The sequence below is a fragment of the Cydia fagiglandana genome, chromosome 1 (assembly GCF_963556715.1).
Source record: "Cydia fagiglandana chromosome 1, ilCydFagi1.1, whole genome shotgun sequence".
NCBI lineage: Eukaryota > Metazoa > Arthropoda > Insecta > Lepidoptera > Tortricidae > Cydia > Cydia fagiglandana.
This window is the reverse complement of record NC_085932.1, coordinates 28,578,651-28,599,154: the sequence shown is the minus strand read 5'-3', so window position 1 is coordinate 28,599,154 and position 20,504 is coordinate 28,578,651. Positions and strand designations below refer to the sequence as shown.

The window sequence follows — 20,504 nt, the reverse complement described above, 5'->3', positions numbered from 1 at the left end:
TGAGTGCACGATTGGCTAGAATTCGTGAGTCACACCGCTATACTAGTACCATTTTTAGTGTCCGTAAGGCCAGTCCATACATATATACGTTAATGCATATGAACATTTTGTCAAGCCCTAGCGTAAACGAACAGTTTATGTTTTTACACAAAATATCCTAAATTATTGACTAATATGATAAAATATTAGCACGGAACGGAAGAAAAACTTATAATGAACTGTATAAACCGGCTTCTTACACTTTTTACGCTGTTAATTTGACACAATATCGTTATGAAAATTTCGTTCGGAATATCATAAATCCTCTGAAATGAGTAATTGCTTGGATTATTTGGCCCTGTGACACTGCAATCCGGCACACTACAAGACACCATCTTCACTGAATTACTTTATTTAATACTTTTCGTCCTAATCCGTGTATATTTTTCAATTTGAAAATTACCGTGATACGCTCTTGGCCGTCCGCGGCCGTCGTCAAACTCAAAAGTGGTTACGTTTTCTCATTGGTAGTCTGACTCTTTCGCACTCATGGGATGTTCATATACGTGATGGCTTCCCTTTCGCACACTTCAGCTGTCTGTCAAGCGCAAGCGAATTCTAGGTCTATGACAGCTTCATACATTTTGCAGCAACTCTGATTGTCAAAAGTTGACGTTTGACAATTCAGTGACCACAAAACATAATTCGCGCAGTACAACGCCATCTAGTTAGGATGTCAAACAAAGGGACACGTTTTTTCTTAGACTTTAGGTACCTCTCTTTTACAAACTTACAATCAATCCTCGCTTTGCTAATGTCTTAAAAAACGGATGAATGTTGGTTTACCCTATAACGTGATAGTAAATACGGAATGTAATAAATAAGTTAGACTAACTAAAGAATATACAAATAAAATTCTAGCCAGACAAGGGTATAATTTGAGAGAAAATCTTATAATGTTTTATTTACCTTAAGAACATAGTCATTTAAATAGGATACAGGTATCTTGTATTTCACATAATTCCTTTAATCCATTGAGTTCTAATAAATTCTTATTGATAATATTTATTTTGTACGAGAAATACCATCCACACTTTACCAGTGAAGGCCGTATCCAACATATTATTTTTATCGCATATCAAGCGATCCATAATCCAAAGAGCTAAAAGATGATACTATAAATAATTAATAAGTACAGTTATTATTAGTAAAATTTGTTATGTACTATTAACATATTGCTTCTTAATTTATATCAGGCAACGGGCCAATTACAGTAATGTAAAAAATTTTACTGGTCATGTATAAAATGATACACAATTAAAAATGCGTCTGAATTAAGGTAAACAATTACAAAAACTCAAATATCCAATGATCTAGCCTTGATGTGTATGTTTCAATAAAGAAACACCTAATGTTTATTTATGCTAACCGTACACAATAGCATAAAGTATAGTCTGTGACAATAGTAAAGTTACTACATACCTATAAGTAAGACTAGTGAACGAAAACATATTGCATTGTTAGAATTAAATACTAAATAATGAATAAGCGTAATAAAAGCATAGGTAACCTAACTTTATTAAGAATAAGTGACTCATTTAACAAAATAAATACTAACAAACACTTTATAAACATTATACTTGGCGCAGTCGACAGGATCAATCCATTTTTGTTATTGCTGAATAAACCATCCGTTTCTTGCTGTCTGTGTAAGAACGAAAGAGACAGAATTTTATTGCCTTCCACATACCTTTATTTTATGAGTTTTCTCTTTTATTCGAATTATGATTAATTAGTTTGTAGAGTATTTAAACCACGTGCTAATAATATAAGCCATATTACATTACAACTTCACATATTTGTCAATCAGAAAACGATCCATAGGTATATTGACCACAGCTCTAATGACAGAAACATGAGGCCTAAACTGTACCTATTTTATTTGAATAAAATAAGCAAAGCCATCATCATCCTTATCCTACCAGTTTCGGGGCGAATCTTCGAGCGTAAAAACTGCGTTTTAGCGTCGTTATTATACTTATTATGTAATACCAGTAATACCACCATTATAAAAAACCGTGCGCAATAACTTTTATCTAATGTAAAACTCTGCTTTAGTACTAACTTTTGATACATACAAAGTGAGTAGTGAATATTTCAGCTAACGTTATAATAAGGCCCGTTTCTTATAACTGTAACAATATTCGCTTTGTGGATAGAGGTCCTCCATTTAATCGATATATTTTATATGACTTTTTCAAAACGATTTTTTAATTAATCGAATGACTTTTTATATACAAATTATACTTTATTTTTCGTTTATCGGCTAATAAATTATTTTGACCCCTCCGACTTTTTTTCGCTTCTAATCGATTTGAATATCCCTAGTTCATGAAAAAACGCCCGTTTAAACGCCAAACATTCACCCTTTGGTCCGTGATTCCTTGACGATCGAAGCAGATGTTCACGTAGGTAGCCTTATCTGTTGACGTGAGCGTGCTGGTACTTCACGAAGGCGATGGCGGCGAGCTCTTTACAGAATTCTTCTAGGACTATTAGGCTTTCCACCAGTTGGTTGTGGTCACAGCTGGAAGATAATAAAATGTATTACAGTTTGTCTACCTACGTCTAACCGCCAGTAAAGGCCAATTTAGGAAACTTTTCCTTCTTTCTTGGAATTCAATATTTTCATTGCACTATCCCCAGAACTATTTTGTCCGTGGAGGCGTACTCCGCATAGACGCATATTCATTCGTCATTTTACGCTTGCAGACAAAATATAAAACCGCATAAATTACGTAACTTTGTACGTAAAGTATTGTCAAATACCTACGCTATAATATCAAGGTTGAATCTAATATCTCTTTATGTCCTCCTAACAATAAGATCCTTAACTTATGCAAAAATATTAAGTCTTAGTACTTAATTAATATTTTTGCAACAAGATTCGAGAATTATCAATTTATCACCAACCACCAATGTAGAAAAAGATACCATCAGTTTTCTTACCTTTCATCAAATATCGGATCTTCACTCATCAAATGCAGCCTCGTATTCTCTATCACCTTCTTATAATTCCTCAGCCTCGGTATCTCCATGGTCAGCCGCTTCGCCAACTCTTGCAGCGTTTTGAACAACGTAACCGTCTTCTTAGAAGTCGGTAACATCGGATTAAGTAAGTACTCGTGTAAATTTGGGTGTGGGAGTAAAGCTAGCTTAGATATTATTGATGTGAGGTGTAAGTTTAACTGGTAGGGTTGGTTGGGCATGTTTGCGAGTAGTTTGAAAAGCATTCTGAAGAACGGTCCTTCGTCGAAGTCCTCCTCATCGTTTGTGTTTAAGTCTTGGCTTCTTAGGACGAGTCTTTGGGTGAAACAGTTTTGTTCGCACTTGTGGCAGGGGGCGTCCTTGTGTTGGAAGACGTCGTCGAGGTGTAAGTCCGCCTCGGGGCGGCTGTCGTAGCTGTGGGTGGAGGAGGCCGTGTTGTCGGCGTACGCGTCCGCCGGCCAGTTGAACGTGGACGTCACGTCCAACCAGAACTGGAAACGTTTTTGGGCCATTTGTATAAGGGATGAATTATATTTAACCTTTAAACTAATCAGAATGTGTAGTGCAATAGTGCTAACCACCAATTGTTTTTCTTAATCTGTTTTTACTGCTGAGAACATTTATAAAACCTATTAACATGTTAACAACCGTTGGATCTCCGAATAGTAATAAATAAATATTATTGTATTGTGTTGGACTTCTTAATATCATAATGTATACTACTTATATTTGTATTAGACAAGTCATTTCTACCGTTTATAGGGCACACTTAGATATTATACCTATCATTTTTTTTTATTTTTTTTTTCTTGTGCAGAATTTTCAACACCACAGGATGAGGCTTGAATCGTGTATTTTTTAATCTGCGGGCGCAGCACGGTTCCATTTTTATCTACTATCACTATGCGCGTCCCTATCGCACTCACATACTTGTTAGAACGTGACAGGCATGGTGGCAAGGGATAAAAACGAGACCGTGCTACGCCACCTGGTCCGTTAAAAGGCTAAATCAAATTCATACAAGTCGCTGTAAAGGCCATCAAGTTGTCCAGGCATTACAGGGTTCTGCAAGCCTATTATGGATCGCTTTATCCACATTTATCCACGTGATAAAACAACTGCCACTTTTTAACTCTGCGGGACAGAATGGGACGGGCACCGTTTTATCACGCTGTCACGTAGACAAATACGACCATCGCATCCGTACTGGTCCCTATCTACGACAGAATACCTCGTAGATTTGTTATGGCACATAATCATATTCCTGGTAATGTTCAATGTCTAGCTACAATTTATTTTAGTTATTGCACACTTCACTGAGCATTGGGAATTACATATTTCCGGAACGTTTCTATTTTTATATGTAAACATTTATTTTTATTTTTGTTAATGGGGTTGGCCGATCGATGTCATTTACAGATGGCGCCAGCATAGCTTGCCCTGACTATCCCTAGAATATTTTCAAATTTTTGTGTTTTATTTTGGAATTTAAGCTCTGGATGCCAGCCCTTTAAGCCAAATCTCATAGAAAAAAACTAGAGACAAGAGAAAGCTATGACGGCGCCATCTATGCAAACCTTTGACAGTTGCCAACCCAATTGATTATTAGAAAATTTAGAAATGATTGCTTCTGTCTCTATTTCTTAGTCATCATCATCATCATCATCTCAGCCATAAGACGTCCACTGCTGAACATAGGCCTCCCCCTTAGTTGGGGGGTGAATGCCATAATCGCCACGCTTGGCAGGCGGGTTGGCGATCGCAGTCGAGTACACCGAATTTGAAGGGACGCTGCTGCCCGTCCACCGGTGGCCTTACCTACCTACCTATACCCGGGTCGGTATTTCTTAGTAGGTACCTGATAATGCCTATGCGCATCGTGTATGTAATGCTCATAGTCGGCGCCCACCGGGTCGGACAAGATGGCGCGCGGCAGGAGCAGCAGGAAGCTGCAAGAAACGAAATAAAACAACCGCTCAGGAACAACTTCTTTAATCAAACTAAATATGGCCTTAAAGTAATCACAGATCGGCGGGGAGATTTTGAATTCGTATCATCACTACACATCGGTAACTCGTGGCATTTAGGTAGCACTTAAAAATTGTTTAATTAATTCCATTTTTTAGTGGTTACTTTTTCTCGACTCGTATAGGAATTAGTGTTGTTTTTTAATTTTTAACTTTGTTTCGTATTATTAACTAATTAACCCAAATAATAATTAAGAATAAATCTTTAAGTGCTACCTAAATGCCACGAGTTACCGATGTGTAATCATCACCCTTTTGGTGTATATCGGCATCAAATGTATCGAAGCTCTATATGTTAAAGTGCTTTTCTACTTATTGCATTCTAGTGATAGTGATTTCGATTCGAACAGTCGATAGTTTTCTAATGAAAGAGAATCGGAATTCGATTAATCGAAGATTTCCAAAGAATTAGCAGGTTCCCACCACTAGGACATTATCTTTTGTGATTTGTAGAATAAGCGCCGCTTAATGTAATTACTTGTCCAGTTAATGATATTGTATTGTTAGAAAAGTTAGTTAAATGTTACCAAAGAGTTATTGATTGAAGACGAAGATCCAAAGAAAAAATCATCTCCCCGAGTTTGACATCAGCGGCGCCATTTTTTTTTAAATTAATGATCGGTAACTGTATTGTCAAATGTCAACTTTTGACAACCGCATAATGTACGGCGCCATCTACTTTAGCTGTCAGATTAAAGGCACGATTTCATTTTGGACTTTACCTTTTCTATAATTAACAGCTCTTTGATGTTAATATCGCTACAATATATTTGATGCCGACAGTGTTTATAGTTCGTTTTTTTAGCATTAGAAAGAACTTGCAAGAAGGTAAGCGATCTTGACATATCTTTTAATTGAAAAACGCTTTTAAAAAATCAAAAACTATTACTTATGAAAGCAGAAGAATATAAATGATCGTATTAGATTTATAATTGTTACATATTTGCCGTAACTTATTTTTAAAATGTGTTTTTCAATTAAAAGACACATCAAGATTGTTTACCTTATTTCTAATGCTAAAAAAACGAACTATACTGTCTAGAATTCGTTTATAGTTATACATATATATCTACAACGGATACTGTTTAATTAAAACGCTGATTTATTTGAAAATAATGTTCATATAATATTTCGGAAGTAGGTAGATACCAAATTAGTTGAAGCGTAGCGTAGGGTGATAGCGTCAAGCCGAATTATACAAAATGATTTGTAGAAAAATAACCAAAATATAAAATTATTCCAATTTGTTTTGAATAAAATAAATCACAGATCTGTTCACCATAAAATAAACCGTGTATATAGTATAGCTTTTAAAACTAAATAAAATATTTCATATATTATTTGTATAAAATCGCTTATTAAGTAGATACGTTAATCATGGCATTCGTCGGACAAAATTGAGCCAATCAAATTAAAAACTAAAGGCACACTGTCGTTTCACCGTCGAGTACACAATTTTTAATTAGTTTATCCATTGTAGACTATTCCATACTGTTATGTACGTTGAAAATGGCACTTACTGTTATCCGATAGAACAATATTAAACTTTAAATAATATTGAAATTTGTATTTTGTCGAATTGAGAAGAATTTTGCAGTTTGAAGTTGTATGTAATTCAAAGTCACACATATTTTTATGCTGTTTACTAAGAGCGCTGTTTATGGCTTGCTTCTAGTTTGACACATTTTTGTTATTAGACAATCTAAATAGGACATGCAATTATAGTCAGAATTTATAAATGAAATCTACTCTAGGGATCGTGTACGCGACGGCTACAACTAAAATAAAACATACCCATTACTAAAATAAAAACCCATATTTACACTTTTCTTATATACAAAAAGGTACCTACAATAAAACTACCTATATACAATAACTAGGTATGTAACGATAAAACGTGAATGAAAACCTTGAAAAGATACATTTACTTTTTATAAATTTGGGTAACTTTTACGACTAAACTACAAATTTTACAATTTCACAGTGTAATACTGGAAGGTATATTATAATGTCAAATGTAAAGGTTTTATCAATACCAGATTTTACCTTTAAAATTGTATTTTGTAGCTTTATAAATGTATATATTTATAGTAGATATGTATAATTAGAATTGTGAGTGTTTAGGCGTGGCGTTGGGGATGGGAATGTTTTCGCTGGCCATCGCCTCCTCAACCTGCGCTTTGAGCAGCTCGAGTCGTCTAAAAAGCAAGCGTTAGGTCAATATAGGCTGTATAGGGCGTCGCGGAAGCACTAGATTTGTAGGCGTAGCCAGGCGTGGCTCACTCCGCGATTTCGTCGCTTTGCTACAGGTAGCTAAAAGTCCATCCATTCGACCCCAATTTTGGGGTTTGCCATAACCCGCGCGTGGCGCTGTCGCCACCTAGCGGCCATATCTGTGCTGATCGTGACAGACGCGGTTTGTTAGAGAGTGAGTCTTCTGTACCTAGTACTATTATTTATTCTGTGGCGTAGCTAAGCGGCAATCGTTAATGTATCGGAATGACAGATGAGAAAAGTCGAAAAGTGTTTTACAGTGCTTATCATACTACTTCACTCTTCTCTTTAGGGCGGGATTAAGCGTTGTACAATACACGTACATACATACATACATCACTGGCCCAGTGACCCAAAAAGGATCATGGCCTCTGACACAAGAGAGCGCCACTCTGCCCTATTCTGCGCCACTTCGCGCCAGTTGGGTATTCCGAGGGCGGACAGGTCTTTTAATACACGTGCGAAAAGGTAATTCGCACTTGTATCGTAATATACTATGTCATTGACTTTTAACGGTTGTCGCCTTAGCTACATCTCTAGGAGTGTCACAACTTTTAGACACCAAGTTCCGTTTGAAATTGTAATTGATTAAATATGTATAATTTTCTGATCCACAGTTAACATGGTCCGTTAAAAAAAAATATTCATCTTAGCGATATCCTCTTTTATTGTATGCGAGCTGAAAAATATAATTATGGCCATGGGACGTCTAATTACGTAGCTTTATTTTTTAAAGGCTGTGTAATATTTATAGTGTTTTTGCTGCTTAACTAGAGAGAATTTTGATTGTAGTAAAAAAAAAGCTTCCTACTAATTTAATATTAGGTACAAGTAAAAACTTTTCTATTTACTCGTAATATCTATAAAAATACCATGGTTGCAATAAATAAATATGAATATAAATATGAAACTAAAATGAGATTTTACCTCACTTAAATGTATCATTTAATCTAACGTATAAAGTGTGATTGGTCGCAGGCAGAGCAGACAAACAAAGTCCCGTTGTTTTCCGACTTTGGATCGTGAATGTGCGAAGTTAGAGCTTGTTTAACAGAGTTACCAGATGATAAATTCCTCCACCGATAAGCCTAGTTAGCCGAGCGAATGCGTTTTAAGTACGTACCTATTAATAACCCGGTGTATGTTCTCGGAGTCCTGAGGCTCGGGCTGCAGGCCCTCGTGTTGCAGGATGTCGCTGATCTGCTCGTTCACGTGGTCTTCGTGCTGCAGCTGCTTCATCGCTTCCCTGGACATCATCATCATTCGCTTAACAACGGTATTTAAAGAAACCTTTATAAACATAAGAAATAATATGGGCCCTAAAATGGAGCCCTGAGGTACTCCTGACTTTTAATGTATTAATTATCGTAACTTTTTTTAAATACTTTTTTGGTTTATTTTTGTCAGTAGAGAAAGAAATAAGAAGCTTCAGCAGTTTAATACATTAAACGATGTGTTTTGTTTGGATGCAAGTATGTATTCCATGTTCCACTTAATCAAATGCCTTGGAATGTTCATGTATATCATTGAAACGTTTTATTGTAGACTTTTGTATAAAATTTAAATCTAGATGGTTGATTTGTATTTTGATGGGTGTGTGCTATGTAGATACCTGTTCCTCTCTCGCTCCCGCCACAGCGAGACGTCGTTGAGTCTGTCTCGCTCGTCGTCGTCGGGAGGGGGTGGGGCCACGTAGCCGCGAGAGCATACGCGGGACAACACTAGTCTGTGGATGCTGTGCTCGGTGCCTTTCTCTACTATTGTCTGTGGAAGACATTAACTGAATAATTATTTATTCCTCACAATTAACCTACTGTACGATTGCACAGAATAAATAATAGTACTAAGTACAGAAGACTCACTCTCTAACAAAACGCGTCTGTTACGATCAGCACAGATATGGCCGCTAGGTGGCGACAGCGCCACGCGCGGCTTATGGCAAACCCCAAAATTGGGGCCGAACGGATGTACTTTTAGCTACCTGCAGCAAAGCGACGAAATCGCGGAGTGAGACACGCCTGACGATTGTCGAAAGCCTCGGTACAGATTAGAAAAGAAGAAATAATAAATACATAGCTGCGTTTTCCACATGGTATTATTTATCTTGCAATTTCGTAAAGGCAATATACATATATATCACAGTGAAGAAGTGAAGTTACACAGAAATCCTCAAGTAAATAATTTAGTAGTCCTTGAAAATATATTCATTCACGACACAAATGTAAAAAAGCCCCGAAAAGAATGATTCTGGTTTTAAAAACAAACACTTGTCAGACAAAAAACATACGTTACACATGTCAGATATGTGCATGTTTTATGAGTAAATTGCCAGGCATTGTTTAAACCGTTGTAGTTACCTCAAAGAACCTCAGCGTCTCCAGCGTGAGGTCGTGGTTGTCGGTGAGACAGTTGGTGATGAGCGTGTGGAGGAGCGGCCATTCTGAGAGCTCGCCGTCGCCCACTAGCCAGTTGGAGAACTCTGACAATAAAACACATTGGCGTCAATCTTAAAACACCCCTCTTTTTGCGTCGGGAGTTAAAAATAGAAAAGAAAATCTTGATCCTCTTATTTCAACAAAAACCTTATTTTTCATGTGTGTGGTCTAAAATCGTGGTTCAACCATAGAATCAGTTTCTAATGACTTTCACTGGCAACACAGAAATAATTCCAATTGAGGTAAATTAAAAAAAACCATTAAATTAATTATATTGATTGTATTCAACTTGCATGTTGGAATTTGTTAATTGCAATAGATACCGTTCAAATGTTCATCATTAGATACGCGGCTCACATTCCTTGATTGATTATTAGGTACGGCTAATAAAAACCGGCCAAGTGCCAGTTGGACTCGCGCACGAAGGGTTCCGTACCACTACGCAAAGAAACGGCAAAAAAATCAAGTTTGTTGTATGGGAGCCCCACTTAAATATTTATTTTATTTTGTTTTTAGTATTTGTTGTTATAGCGGCAATAGAAATACATCATCTGTGAAAATTTCAACTGTCTAGCTATCACAGATCATAAGTAAAACCTGGTGACAGACAGACAGGCGAAAGGACGGACAGACGGACAGCGGAGTCTTAGTAATAGGGTCCCGTTTTTACCCATTGGGTACGGAACCGTAAAAATGGCAAAATACCTACGTAATATGCTCAGTTTTCACTTTCATTCTTTGCTCATCACTTTTTATCTTACAATGCGTTCTTATCTTACAAGGAAGGGTACCCAACCGTCCGACTCCGATTTGATTTATTTTGATATATGTTAGAGAGTATTCTAAAATAACGGACACGTATTTTTTTTAGCTGCCCAAACTCAACCTGTTAGGAGAAAATGGCCTTCTAAGTACTGAAAATTGACCAAACCTTCTAATTTCTGAGAACTTTTTTCAAAAAAATTGATAATTAACTACTGGTTTCGTTATATGTAGGAGAACATGAATAAAGAATGGGGACGTGTTTTGTCATTTCACCACAAACTCATTATTTTTTATTTATGGTCGCTGAGCACTGCGGTGACCCGTAGGACCAGCTTGTGGCACTTGCTGAGTACGGCGGTGACCCGTAGGACCAGCTTCTGGCACTTGCTGAGCACGGTGGTTACCCGTAGGGCCCAGAGGGAGTCTGACAGTCCCGCCTCCTTCTAGAAAGATAAGATAAGGTACCCAGCGCGAGATCCGTGGAGTCGACCAGTTTGAGGCACTTGCTGAGCACGGCGGTGACCCGTACGACCAGCTTGTGGCACTTGCTGAGTACGGCGGTGACCCGTAGGACCAGCTTGTGGCACTTGCTGAGTACGGTGGTCACCCGTAGGGCTCAGAGGGCGTCTGACAGTCCCGCCTCCTTCTAGAAAGATAAGATAAGGTACCCAGCGCGAGATCCGTGGAGTCGACCAGTTTGAGGCACTTGCTGAGCACGGCGGTGACCCGTAGGACCAGCTTGTGGCACTTGCTGAGTACGGCGGTGACCCGTAGGACCAGCTTGTGGCACTTGCTGAGCACGGTGGTGACCCGTAGGGCTCAGAGGGCGTCTGACAGTCCCGCCTCCTTCTAGAAAGATAAGATAAGGTACCCAGCGCGAGATCCGTGGAGTCGACCAGTTTGAGGCACTTGCTGAGCACGGCGGTGACCCGTAGGACCAGCTTGTGGCACTTGCTGAGTACGGCGGTGACCCGTAGGACCAGCTTGTGGCACTTGCTGAGCACGGTGGTGACCCGTAGGGCTCAGAGGGCGTCTGACAGTCCCGCCTCCTTCTAGAAAGATAAGATAAGGTACCCAGCGCGAGGTCCGTAGAGTCGACCAGCTTGAGGCACTTGCTGAGCACGGCGGTGACCCGTACCCGTAGGGCTCAAAGTGCGTCGGACAGTCCCGCCTCCTTCTAAAAAGATAAGGTACCTAGCGCGAGGTCCGTGGAGTCGACCAGTTTAAGACACTTGCTGAGCACGGCGGTGACCCGTAGGGCTCGAAGTGCGTCTGACAGTCCTGCTTCCGCGGCCCCTTCTAAAAAGTTCTGTCGGAACGTTCGGGAGAGGTGCGCGGATATCGTGGGATGGCATTCCTGAAAATGAAGTTACAGTTGACTCGCTGTCGAATTCAACTACAAAACTGTCGGGTCAGATAATATTAAAATATTTACTAAATAGTCAAAGATATTCAATATGGGCCGCCCTTTTGTATTATAAAAGGTTAAAAATCTTGGTTTTGTTACAGGTTATCAAGAGCTCAATAATTAAAATCAATTAAAACATTTTAGGAAATGACGAATAACACACGATATGACGATACGCGTCTGAACATCGCCTGCGATATATCAACAATTGGCGGTGCAAAAAAAATAATAATGAGTAACGAATATTAATTACTAGCGACGCCCCGGGTTTCGCACGGGTTAACAAATTGTATACCTAAACCTTCCACAAGAACCACACTATGGATAGGTGAAAATTGCATGAAGATCCGTTCAGTAAGAAACATCCCATCAAAAACATAAATGTAAAAAAGGAGAGCCAAGTTCAATACAAAAATTATGCTTGGCTGTGGGGTTCGCCGCAAAAAGAATGGAGATCTAAATGAGTGCCAAGTTCTATGCTAAATCCAAATATGTATTTATAGGAACAAAATAACATTATAAACAAGCCAAATCTAACCTACTTTAAGATCTCACATTTTTTTTAAATAACAGCAATTGTTATAGGTATCCAATAAAGCAAAGAAATAGAGTTTAATACTTGTTTATAATGTTATTTTGTTCCTATAAATACATATTTGGATTTTGCATAGAACTTGGCACTCATTTAGATCTCCATTCTTTTTGCGGCGAACCCCACAGCCAAGCATAATTTTTGTATTGAACTTGGCTCTCCTTTTTTACATTTATGTTTTTGATGGGATATCAATACTTTTTGTAAAGAAAACTAGGCAGGTATTGAGATTTAATGTTTTTTCTTGTGTTTTCGCTGCATGTATTTTACTTCTGTTCTTTGTATTAATTATGTGGTGCCGCGCGCCGCCAACGACACACCGTTGGCCGGTTGTTTAGCACGTATTACAGGTTTTTTGTATGGGGACCCCCCTATTTTTTAACTTTTTTAATTTTTTTAATTTTTTCCTACTCTTACACACAATTACCGAGCTGGATTCCAAATTTCATCCTTCTAGGTCATCTGGAAGTAGGTTAGGTTTAGGTACTATATGTCAGTCACAATAAAAAAGAAATTTGTATGGGGACCCCCCCTATTTATTAACTTTTTTTTGTTTTTAGATTTTTTCCTACGCTTACACACAATAACCGAGCTGGATTCCAAATTTCATCCTTCTAGGTCATCTGGAAGTAGGTTAGGTTTAGGTACTTATATGTCAGTTACAATAAAAAATGTTTTTTTTTGTATGGGGACCCCCCCTATTTTATAACTTTTTTTTATTTTTAGATTTTTTCCTACGCTTTCACACTGGAAGTAGGTTAGGTTTAGGTACTATAGGTCTGTCAGTCAGTCTTAAAATTTACGACTTTTTGACCTTCATATCTTTATAACCGTTTGAGCTAGCTTCATGAAATTTGGGCTTCTAGATGTCCTTATGGATATAATTAAACACACGTAGTTTTATGTGTTTACGTTAAAGATGTTTTAAGTTATAGAAGGGTCAAAAGTGGCACCAAGTGGTTCGTGTAATATTAGTTATTACACTTGGCGCTGGCTAGCCAGTTCCTTTGCTTGAACTTGGCTTGACACGCTGCCGCGTGTCTAGATACACACAGATAGACGCGGCGGGGGACTTTGTTTTATAAGGTGTAGTGATTTACCTTCATTAGAGTATCACAGTAGTCGAGCCAGGAGAAGAAGCTCGTTAGTTCTCTGTAGCCGTGAAATTTGTTGTAGTCCTTGTCGCCGAAGTCTTGTGCTACGTACCTGCAAAGTTACGTCTAACGTTGGTATTAAACTATAAGAAATTACCCTATAATTTACTGGTGCATTGAAATAATTACGCCCAAGTTGTCGATATAGTTAGTAGGATCAACATTAGCCGGTATGGAAATATCATTAATTTTTCCTGTGCCATAAATTTGTGTTTTGTACAATAAAGAGTTTATACATACATATATAATTGTTGGACAACTTATCGATAATACTTTCACAAGCCAGACTACATTAGATTTGCAATATGATCATCTGGCAGAAATTATCCTATAAATTTGGAGTATTGTAATACTTGATTAGCCAATTTTCTCCAGCTGTGGCTATGATATCCCTGGACCTTGGCTAACCAAGGCTAAAGACCGAGAAAGGTGGAAAGATATGGAGGAGGCCTATATACCCGACAGGGGTCCTCAATATAGTAAAATTGAACAACAATATTATTAGAAAACTTTTTTATGCAAAACTATTTAAGGAAAAATAAAGGCTTAAATAATAATAAAAATAAATAATTGTAATACTTACGCCCAAGTGATGTTCAAATGGTCGATGTCGTTAGGATCAACGTTGGCCGGGATGGCCTTATATTTGTCGGCCAATTTATCGATAATCAGCTCGCACGCCGGACTACAGGTCGTCACTAGGTTGGCGATGTCGTCGTCTGGGAGGGACGACACTATCATGATGCCTTCACACGCTCTTAGGACCACTTGGTTGTCCTGGAAAAAAAAATGGTTAGTCGAAACCGTTATCATACCTAAGAATTATTGAAAATTGTCAATATTTGTGACTTATTTTTCAATGTCTATCTAACTAAAACATTACACACACATTACACGACATTAGTACTTGAGTGGCGCGATAGATGGCGCTACTAGTTGATGAATTCGCTTGATTATGGCTGACAAGGGTGTTATCTCATAATGTGGTTCAAGCGAAGGCACGGACACCTAAATTGTTGTGTGTAAACAACGAAAATTCTAAGTTGTCACATTCACGTCTGACTAGTAATTGATTTAAATCATCTCTTAATTAATGCTATAGACGTCTTTAAAGCTCTTGCATTTGCGAAAAATAGAACATTTGTGTCATATTTTGTGTATATGTAAAGGGTTTCCATTCAAACGTATACTTACAGCACTATTCAAATATGACAACAACAAATCTATCAACAGAAACTTGTCATTATCATCATACACGGTCTTGTGGCTCTTACACGACGCGTTGTCGTCCGCCGAACAACTGCTATTACAGTCCCCCATCGCCCTTATTATAGAAACATTTCTTAAAGGATTCGGCGGTAATTCCACTTCGAATAATGGATTCTTCTTTGGCGTTTGAACTTTATTTTTAATTGGTATCAATTTCTGTATATCCTCTGGTGTGCTTAGTAAACTGGATTTGTCTTCGACGAATGGTGTTGTGAAGATGTTGGCTAAGCCGGGCTCTTTTCGTACTAGGCCGCAGAGCGTTAGGAGTAATTCGACCTCTTCCTTTTCGGTTGGGGAAGCGGGGCTCTCGTTACATTGTATGAGCATACGCTAAAACAAAATTAGTGTGTTGAAAAAATATGTTAATAAGTAAATGTTTAATACCCGTTTGTGTAGTCATCTCGGGTTAAAGGCAATATACACGCAAGCGAGCGCGAGGGAAAGCATCAAAGCACCCACGAGATGGTCTGATGTTTTGAAGAGGGTGGTTGGCGGCAACATGCAGTGCGTTCTTTATTAAGCCCTGTGTCCCCTCACACCTGAGCTAAGTTGAGAGACAACCCGAGGTCCTGTCTGGACTAAGGGAGATCGTATGTCGCCATACCCGTCCCTATGCGTGTGACAACATTACATCTGCCAGATCTGTGCAACGCTGACGCAGCTCCCAACGCCAGTGCTCGAGCGCCCGGTGGTCGTGCGACGACGCCAACGCCGTCGGGGCGTCCAATAGTGATACTTGCGCTCACCTGCAAAGGGCGGTAGACATGAACGCTATTGACGCAGGGCTGTCGTGTTCGGCGCAACAGTGCCGATGATGCGCTCAAAGCTAACGCACGAGCTCCTGGTGGTCGGTCCGACGCCGCCAACGCCGCCAGGGCGTCCAGTAGTGAGATGGAGCGCTGAACTATCGCCTCTAGGCAAGGGCCGACGGTACCACCTTGCTGCTCTTTTTCTTCATCTACTATTAACTGAAATGAAGAATCTTATTAAAAATTCATAGTCATGGAACAGTTTTGGTTAAAAAATATCAACTAAATTGATAACAATATCATAGAGCAAGATATCATCAAAACATTACATAGCTTTATAGTCAAATTAATAAATGTGCATTATAAAAGCCATAATAAACTAGATAATAAACAATAGGTTTTTGTTGTTCTCTTCTGTTAGAGTAAGAATCAGTGTATTGTATAGTTTCAATGATACTTTGTAATGATGTGTTAATTAGGATTACATTATCCTTATTAATCCAGTAACTTTGTCGAATTTTGTAACCTGGCTGTTTTGCGTCAAATCCGGTAGTTCTGATTTTTTATGATGTTGGCCCAATGAATAATCCAAGTTTGTGACCTCGAGCGCCGAACGCAACTTTGTCAAAAATCGAATAAACCGCAATTTTTTTTACATTTGGGCGATTATAACCCTAAAGTTTTTTTTTGTGTTTTTTGTTGTGTAGAACACAAAAAAACGATAAAGCCCCGGGACCTGATGGTATTACCAACGAATTAATAAAGTCAAGGTTAGCTGACATCCTACAAAGACTAACGGCACTCTTTAATATGACTATGAAGACAGAGGAAATTCCAATACAATGGACCACAAGCAACATAATACTAATTCACAAAAAGGGTGACCAAGATGACATCAACAACTACCGCCCTATCAGTCTAATGTCTAACATCTATAAAATATTCGCAAAAATAATATTAAACCGCATCACAAAGAACTTGGAGGAACAGCAGCCTATTGAACAGGCAGGATTTAGATCGGGTTTCTCAACAGTGGACCATATGCACACATTGAAACAAACCATCGAGAAGTGCCAAGAGTATGGACAACCCTTATACCTAGCATTCGTCGACTTCAACAAGGCATTCGACTCTCTGGAACATAACCACATCTGGCAAGCCCTAGCAAATCAGGGTGTTGACAGAAAATACATACAACTAATAAAGAACGTGTACAGTAACAGCTCCGCCCAAGTCAAACTAGAGTCGCTAGGAGAAGAGTGCCCTGTCAAACGAGGAGTCAGACAAGGCGATCCACTCTCACCAAAAATTTTCATTTGCGTGCTGGAAGAAGTATTTAAAAAATTTGATTGGACCGATTCAGGCATAAATGTAAACGGCAAGAAACTAAATCACTTGAGATTCGCGGATGATATTGTGCTCATGACTAACGATCCAGAGTCCCTAAGACACATGCTGCAAGACCTAACAAGCAGGAGCAGAGAGGTTGGCCTAACAATAAATAAAAGCAAAACTAAAATTATGACCAACAGAATGGAAGTACCCATCACAGTGGACGGGGAAGACATTGAATGGGTAAAATCATACATCTACTTGGGCCAACTCATCTCTATGTTTGATCAAATGCAACAAGAAATGAACAGAAGGGTCACAAATGCATGGAACAGGTTCTGGTCCCTAAAAACCATCATGAAAAATAAAGATTACCGCATCTCAATAAAAAGAAAAGTTTTCAATATGTGTATATTGCCTATACTAACATACGGATGCCAAACCTGGGCCGCAACAGAAAAAATGACACAAAAACTAATAACATGCCAGAGGGGAATGGAGAGAAGCATGTTAGGGTACACAAAAAGGGACAGAAAACGGGCGACGGAAATAAGAGAGATCACAAAATTAGAAGATGTTACTCTAAAATCAAAAACTCTAAAATGGAAGTGGGCGGGCCACATGCTCAGGGAAAAGCAGAAGTGGTCAAACATACTGACTGTGTGGACCCCACGCTACAACACAAAAAGGAAAAGAGGCAGACAATACAAAAGATGGTCAGATGATTTAAGGAAAACTGCTGGTCCACTATGGACACGACTAGCTAGAGACAGAGAGGCATGGAAGGCATTGGAGGAGGCCTTTGTGTCAAAAGGACACGTCGAGCCGACGGTTGTTGCAAACACATGAACAAATAACTAAAACTGTACTAAATATTATTATTAACTGTATGCTCGAAATTAAAGGCTTTGAAATTGAAATTGAACCCTAAAGTACTAGTTTTTGGTAGTAACTTCTTAGGGTGTTTTTAAAGTAGACTAAATTTGCTACAATAAGACACTAGAATTGTCTCTGTACATCTAATATTTTCCAAGATAAAGCCTTTCAAAATTTTATAATTTTACATCAGTTCTTAGGTATAATATAAGGGTTAGGTAAGTAATTTATATGGAATTCATCACGGCCACAATCTACAAAATATATATTTTCCGTAAAAAAAATTTTTTTTTCGAAATAGAGGCACTCATACATTTTTTTATGGATAATAAATATTTGGTAGAACGTGCGATGATGAATTCCATATAAATTTCCTACCTAACCCTTATATTATAGCTAAGAACCGATGTAAAATAATAAAATTTTGAAAGGATTTATGTCGGAAAATATTAGATGTACAGAGACAATTCTAGTGTCTTATTGTAGCAAATTTAGTCTACTTTAAAAACGCCCTAGGAAGTTACTACCAAAAACTAGTACTTTAGGGTTATAATCGTCCAAATCTAAAAAAAATTGCGGTTTATTCGATTTTTGACAAAGTTGCGTTAGGCGCTTGAGGTCACGAACTTGGATTATTCATTGGGCCAACATCATAAACAAGCCTACAAAAAATCAGAACTACCGGATTTGAGGCAAACGCAAAATGTATAATTTTACTGTATTATATCCTTTATTGAGTGAAATTGAACAAACTTTCAATTATTTGTTCGTTTTTTTTTTTCATTCAAAATAAAACTTCTATTAATTCAAACTAGCAAGTACATTTTTTTTATTGCAAGGAATTAAAATATGGTTTTCAAGAAATGAAATGCTGAACACCCTATACTAAAAGTAGCAATATGATAGTATGAAATCTTAAATGTGTCACATTGTGACAAATGACAATATAATTCTTTTTTTAATTATTTCACTAATATTTATTTATTTAAACTTTATTGCATAAAACATAAAAATAACGTACAAATGGCGAACTTAATGCCTAATGGCATTCTCTAACAGTCAACCATCGGGCCAAACAGAGACATGTAAAAATGGTGCAAGGAGAACAGAGGCATTTATTTATTTATTTTAATATTATTAATTTTTTGCTTTATCTCCATCCATGCCAAGTGATAAGGCACTCTGGATTAACTCCCTCCATATTAATCAACTTTATAAGTGCATGGTTACATCAAGGTTGAATGTTTACTATTAATCAATTGGCCAAATGAACTCTTATAACTATCAACATTGGGCTTAAAATTGAGTGGCAATGATAAAGGTCATCATTATAATGCTGGTCAATACTTAATGCAACTGTAATCAAGATTTGCAAGCAAAAATAGTCAGTTTATTTATAAGTTTTTGAACCCAAATTACATGAAAAGAATTATTATAATTAAAAAAAATACCTTATTTATGATATACCAATTTACCTAATTATAATGGACAATATTGATCTTTAATTAATTGTTGTTATGCTTTTAATATTATGTATGATATGTAGATAGAATCTGCATTATTAGTACTATTATTCTGATATTAAAATTCATCCTACATGTCAGTGTTCAGTGATGTGACAAAGATATTATTGATAAACTTATATCAGTTAAATCCCAACACTTCTAAATTTCACCAAACACAACTACATTTTAAGTGACCTAATGTTGTGTTGGATGCAGAGGTGAAGCTAGGAGGCTAATGTAATTGAATGTACCCTTTTCTAGTGATTTTGCATAGAGACTAACCTGCAACATTTGGTGTAAGTGGTGCGGAATCCTGGTATCTTCTATGTGCCCTTTGCTATTGTCATCATAGTTCTGGTAAAAGTTTATTATCATCTTCCAGTGGTATTCAAAGTCCTCTAAGCGGGTGGCTGGAGGTGCCAACTACATTGAAAAATAACATAGTACAAGTTTAAATAAGATAATATAATTGCCTGAACATTTCTTAACGTTAATGGGTCAGCAAAAACTATGCACTGAAACGAATTAAACCTACATATTTATGCAAATTATGGCTTTGATACGGAATACAAAGCTTTAAGGTATTTGTCTTGGAATTCTAAACGTAAACTACTCTGACCTTCATTAGAATTATATTGCCGACTTATTTTATTACTTACGACGTCTGCTGCCGATTGCAGGACATCGGAAAACCTGCTTAACATCTTAATAAACAATTATCACGCTAGAGGATTAATCTTATAAGATTGCACATTTAACACAGCCACGCTACACTTATCACTTGCAACCATCCTAATTTAATGGTTTTTCGGTAATGCTCATTGTAAACACTGAAAACCCCTGAAAAACCGTATTGTATGGTAGAATCAGGACAAATAGCTATCGACAAGATAGATTTTGCGTAAATGTCATTTTCATCGATAATATGAATAATATCGATATCACGTTGTGACCGCATCATGCGATTTATCGACTATCGAATTTTTCTATTTGAGCCATGAAAATAAGCGCTCTGAAATCTAGTACTATATTGAACACTGCGCTGTCGTTTACTTTCAACTGTCAATGTCAGTGTCAAATATGTTATTATA

The 20,504-nt window shown here is 37.7% G+C and overlaps 1 protein-coding gene across 1 annotated transcript; it reads right to left on the bottom strand.

Annotated features, from left to right (window-relative positions):
* Positions 1-25: 25 nt before the first annotated feature.
* On the bottom strand, positions 26-20,290 carry LOC134668483 (FHF complex subunit HOOK interacting protein 2A-like). The gene is made up of 13 exons (XM_063525935.1): positions 20,073-20,290; positions 19,696-19,836; positions 15,698-15,919; positions 14,877-15,281; positions 14,266-14,459; positions 13,629-13,734; positions 11,723-11,885; positions 9,686-9,807; positions 8,941-9,092; positions 8,452-8,574; positions 4,886-4,976; positions 2,989-3,518; positions 26-2,566 (listed from the first exon to the last, which is right to left on the bottom strand). The coding sequence occupies exons 1-13, from the start codon at positions 20,115-20,117 to the stop codon at positions 2,458-2,460; spliced, it is 2,403 nt and encodes an 800-aa protein (XP_063382005.1). The 5' UTR covers positions 20,118-20,290; the 3' UTR covers positions 26-2,457.
* Positions 20,291-20,504: the final 214 nt, after the last annotated feature.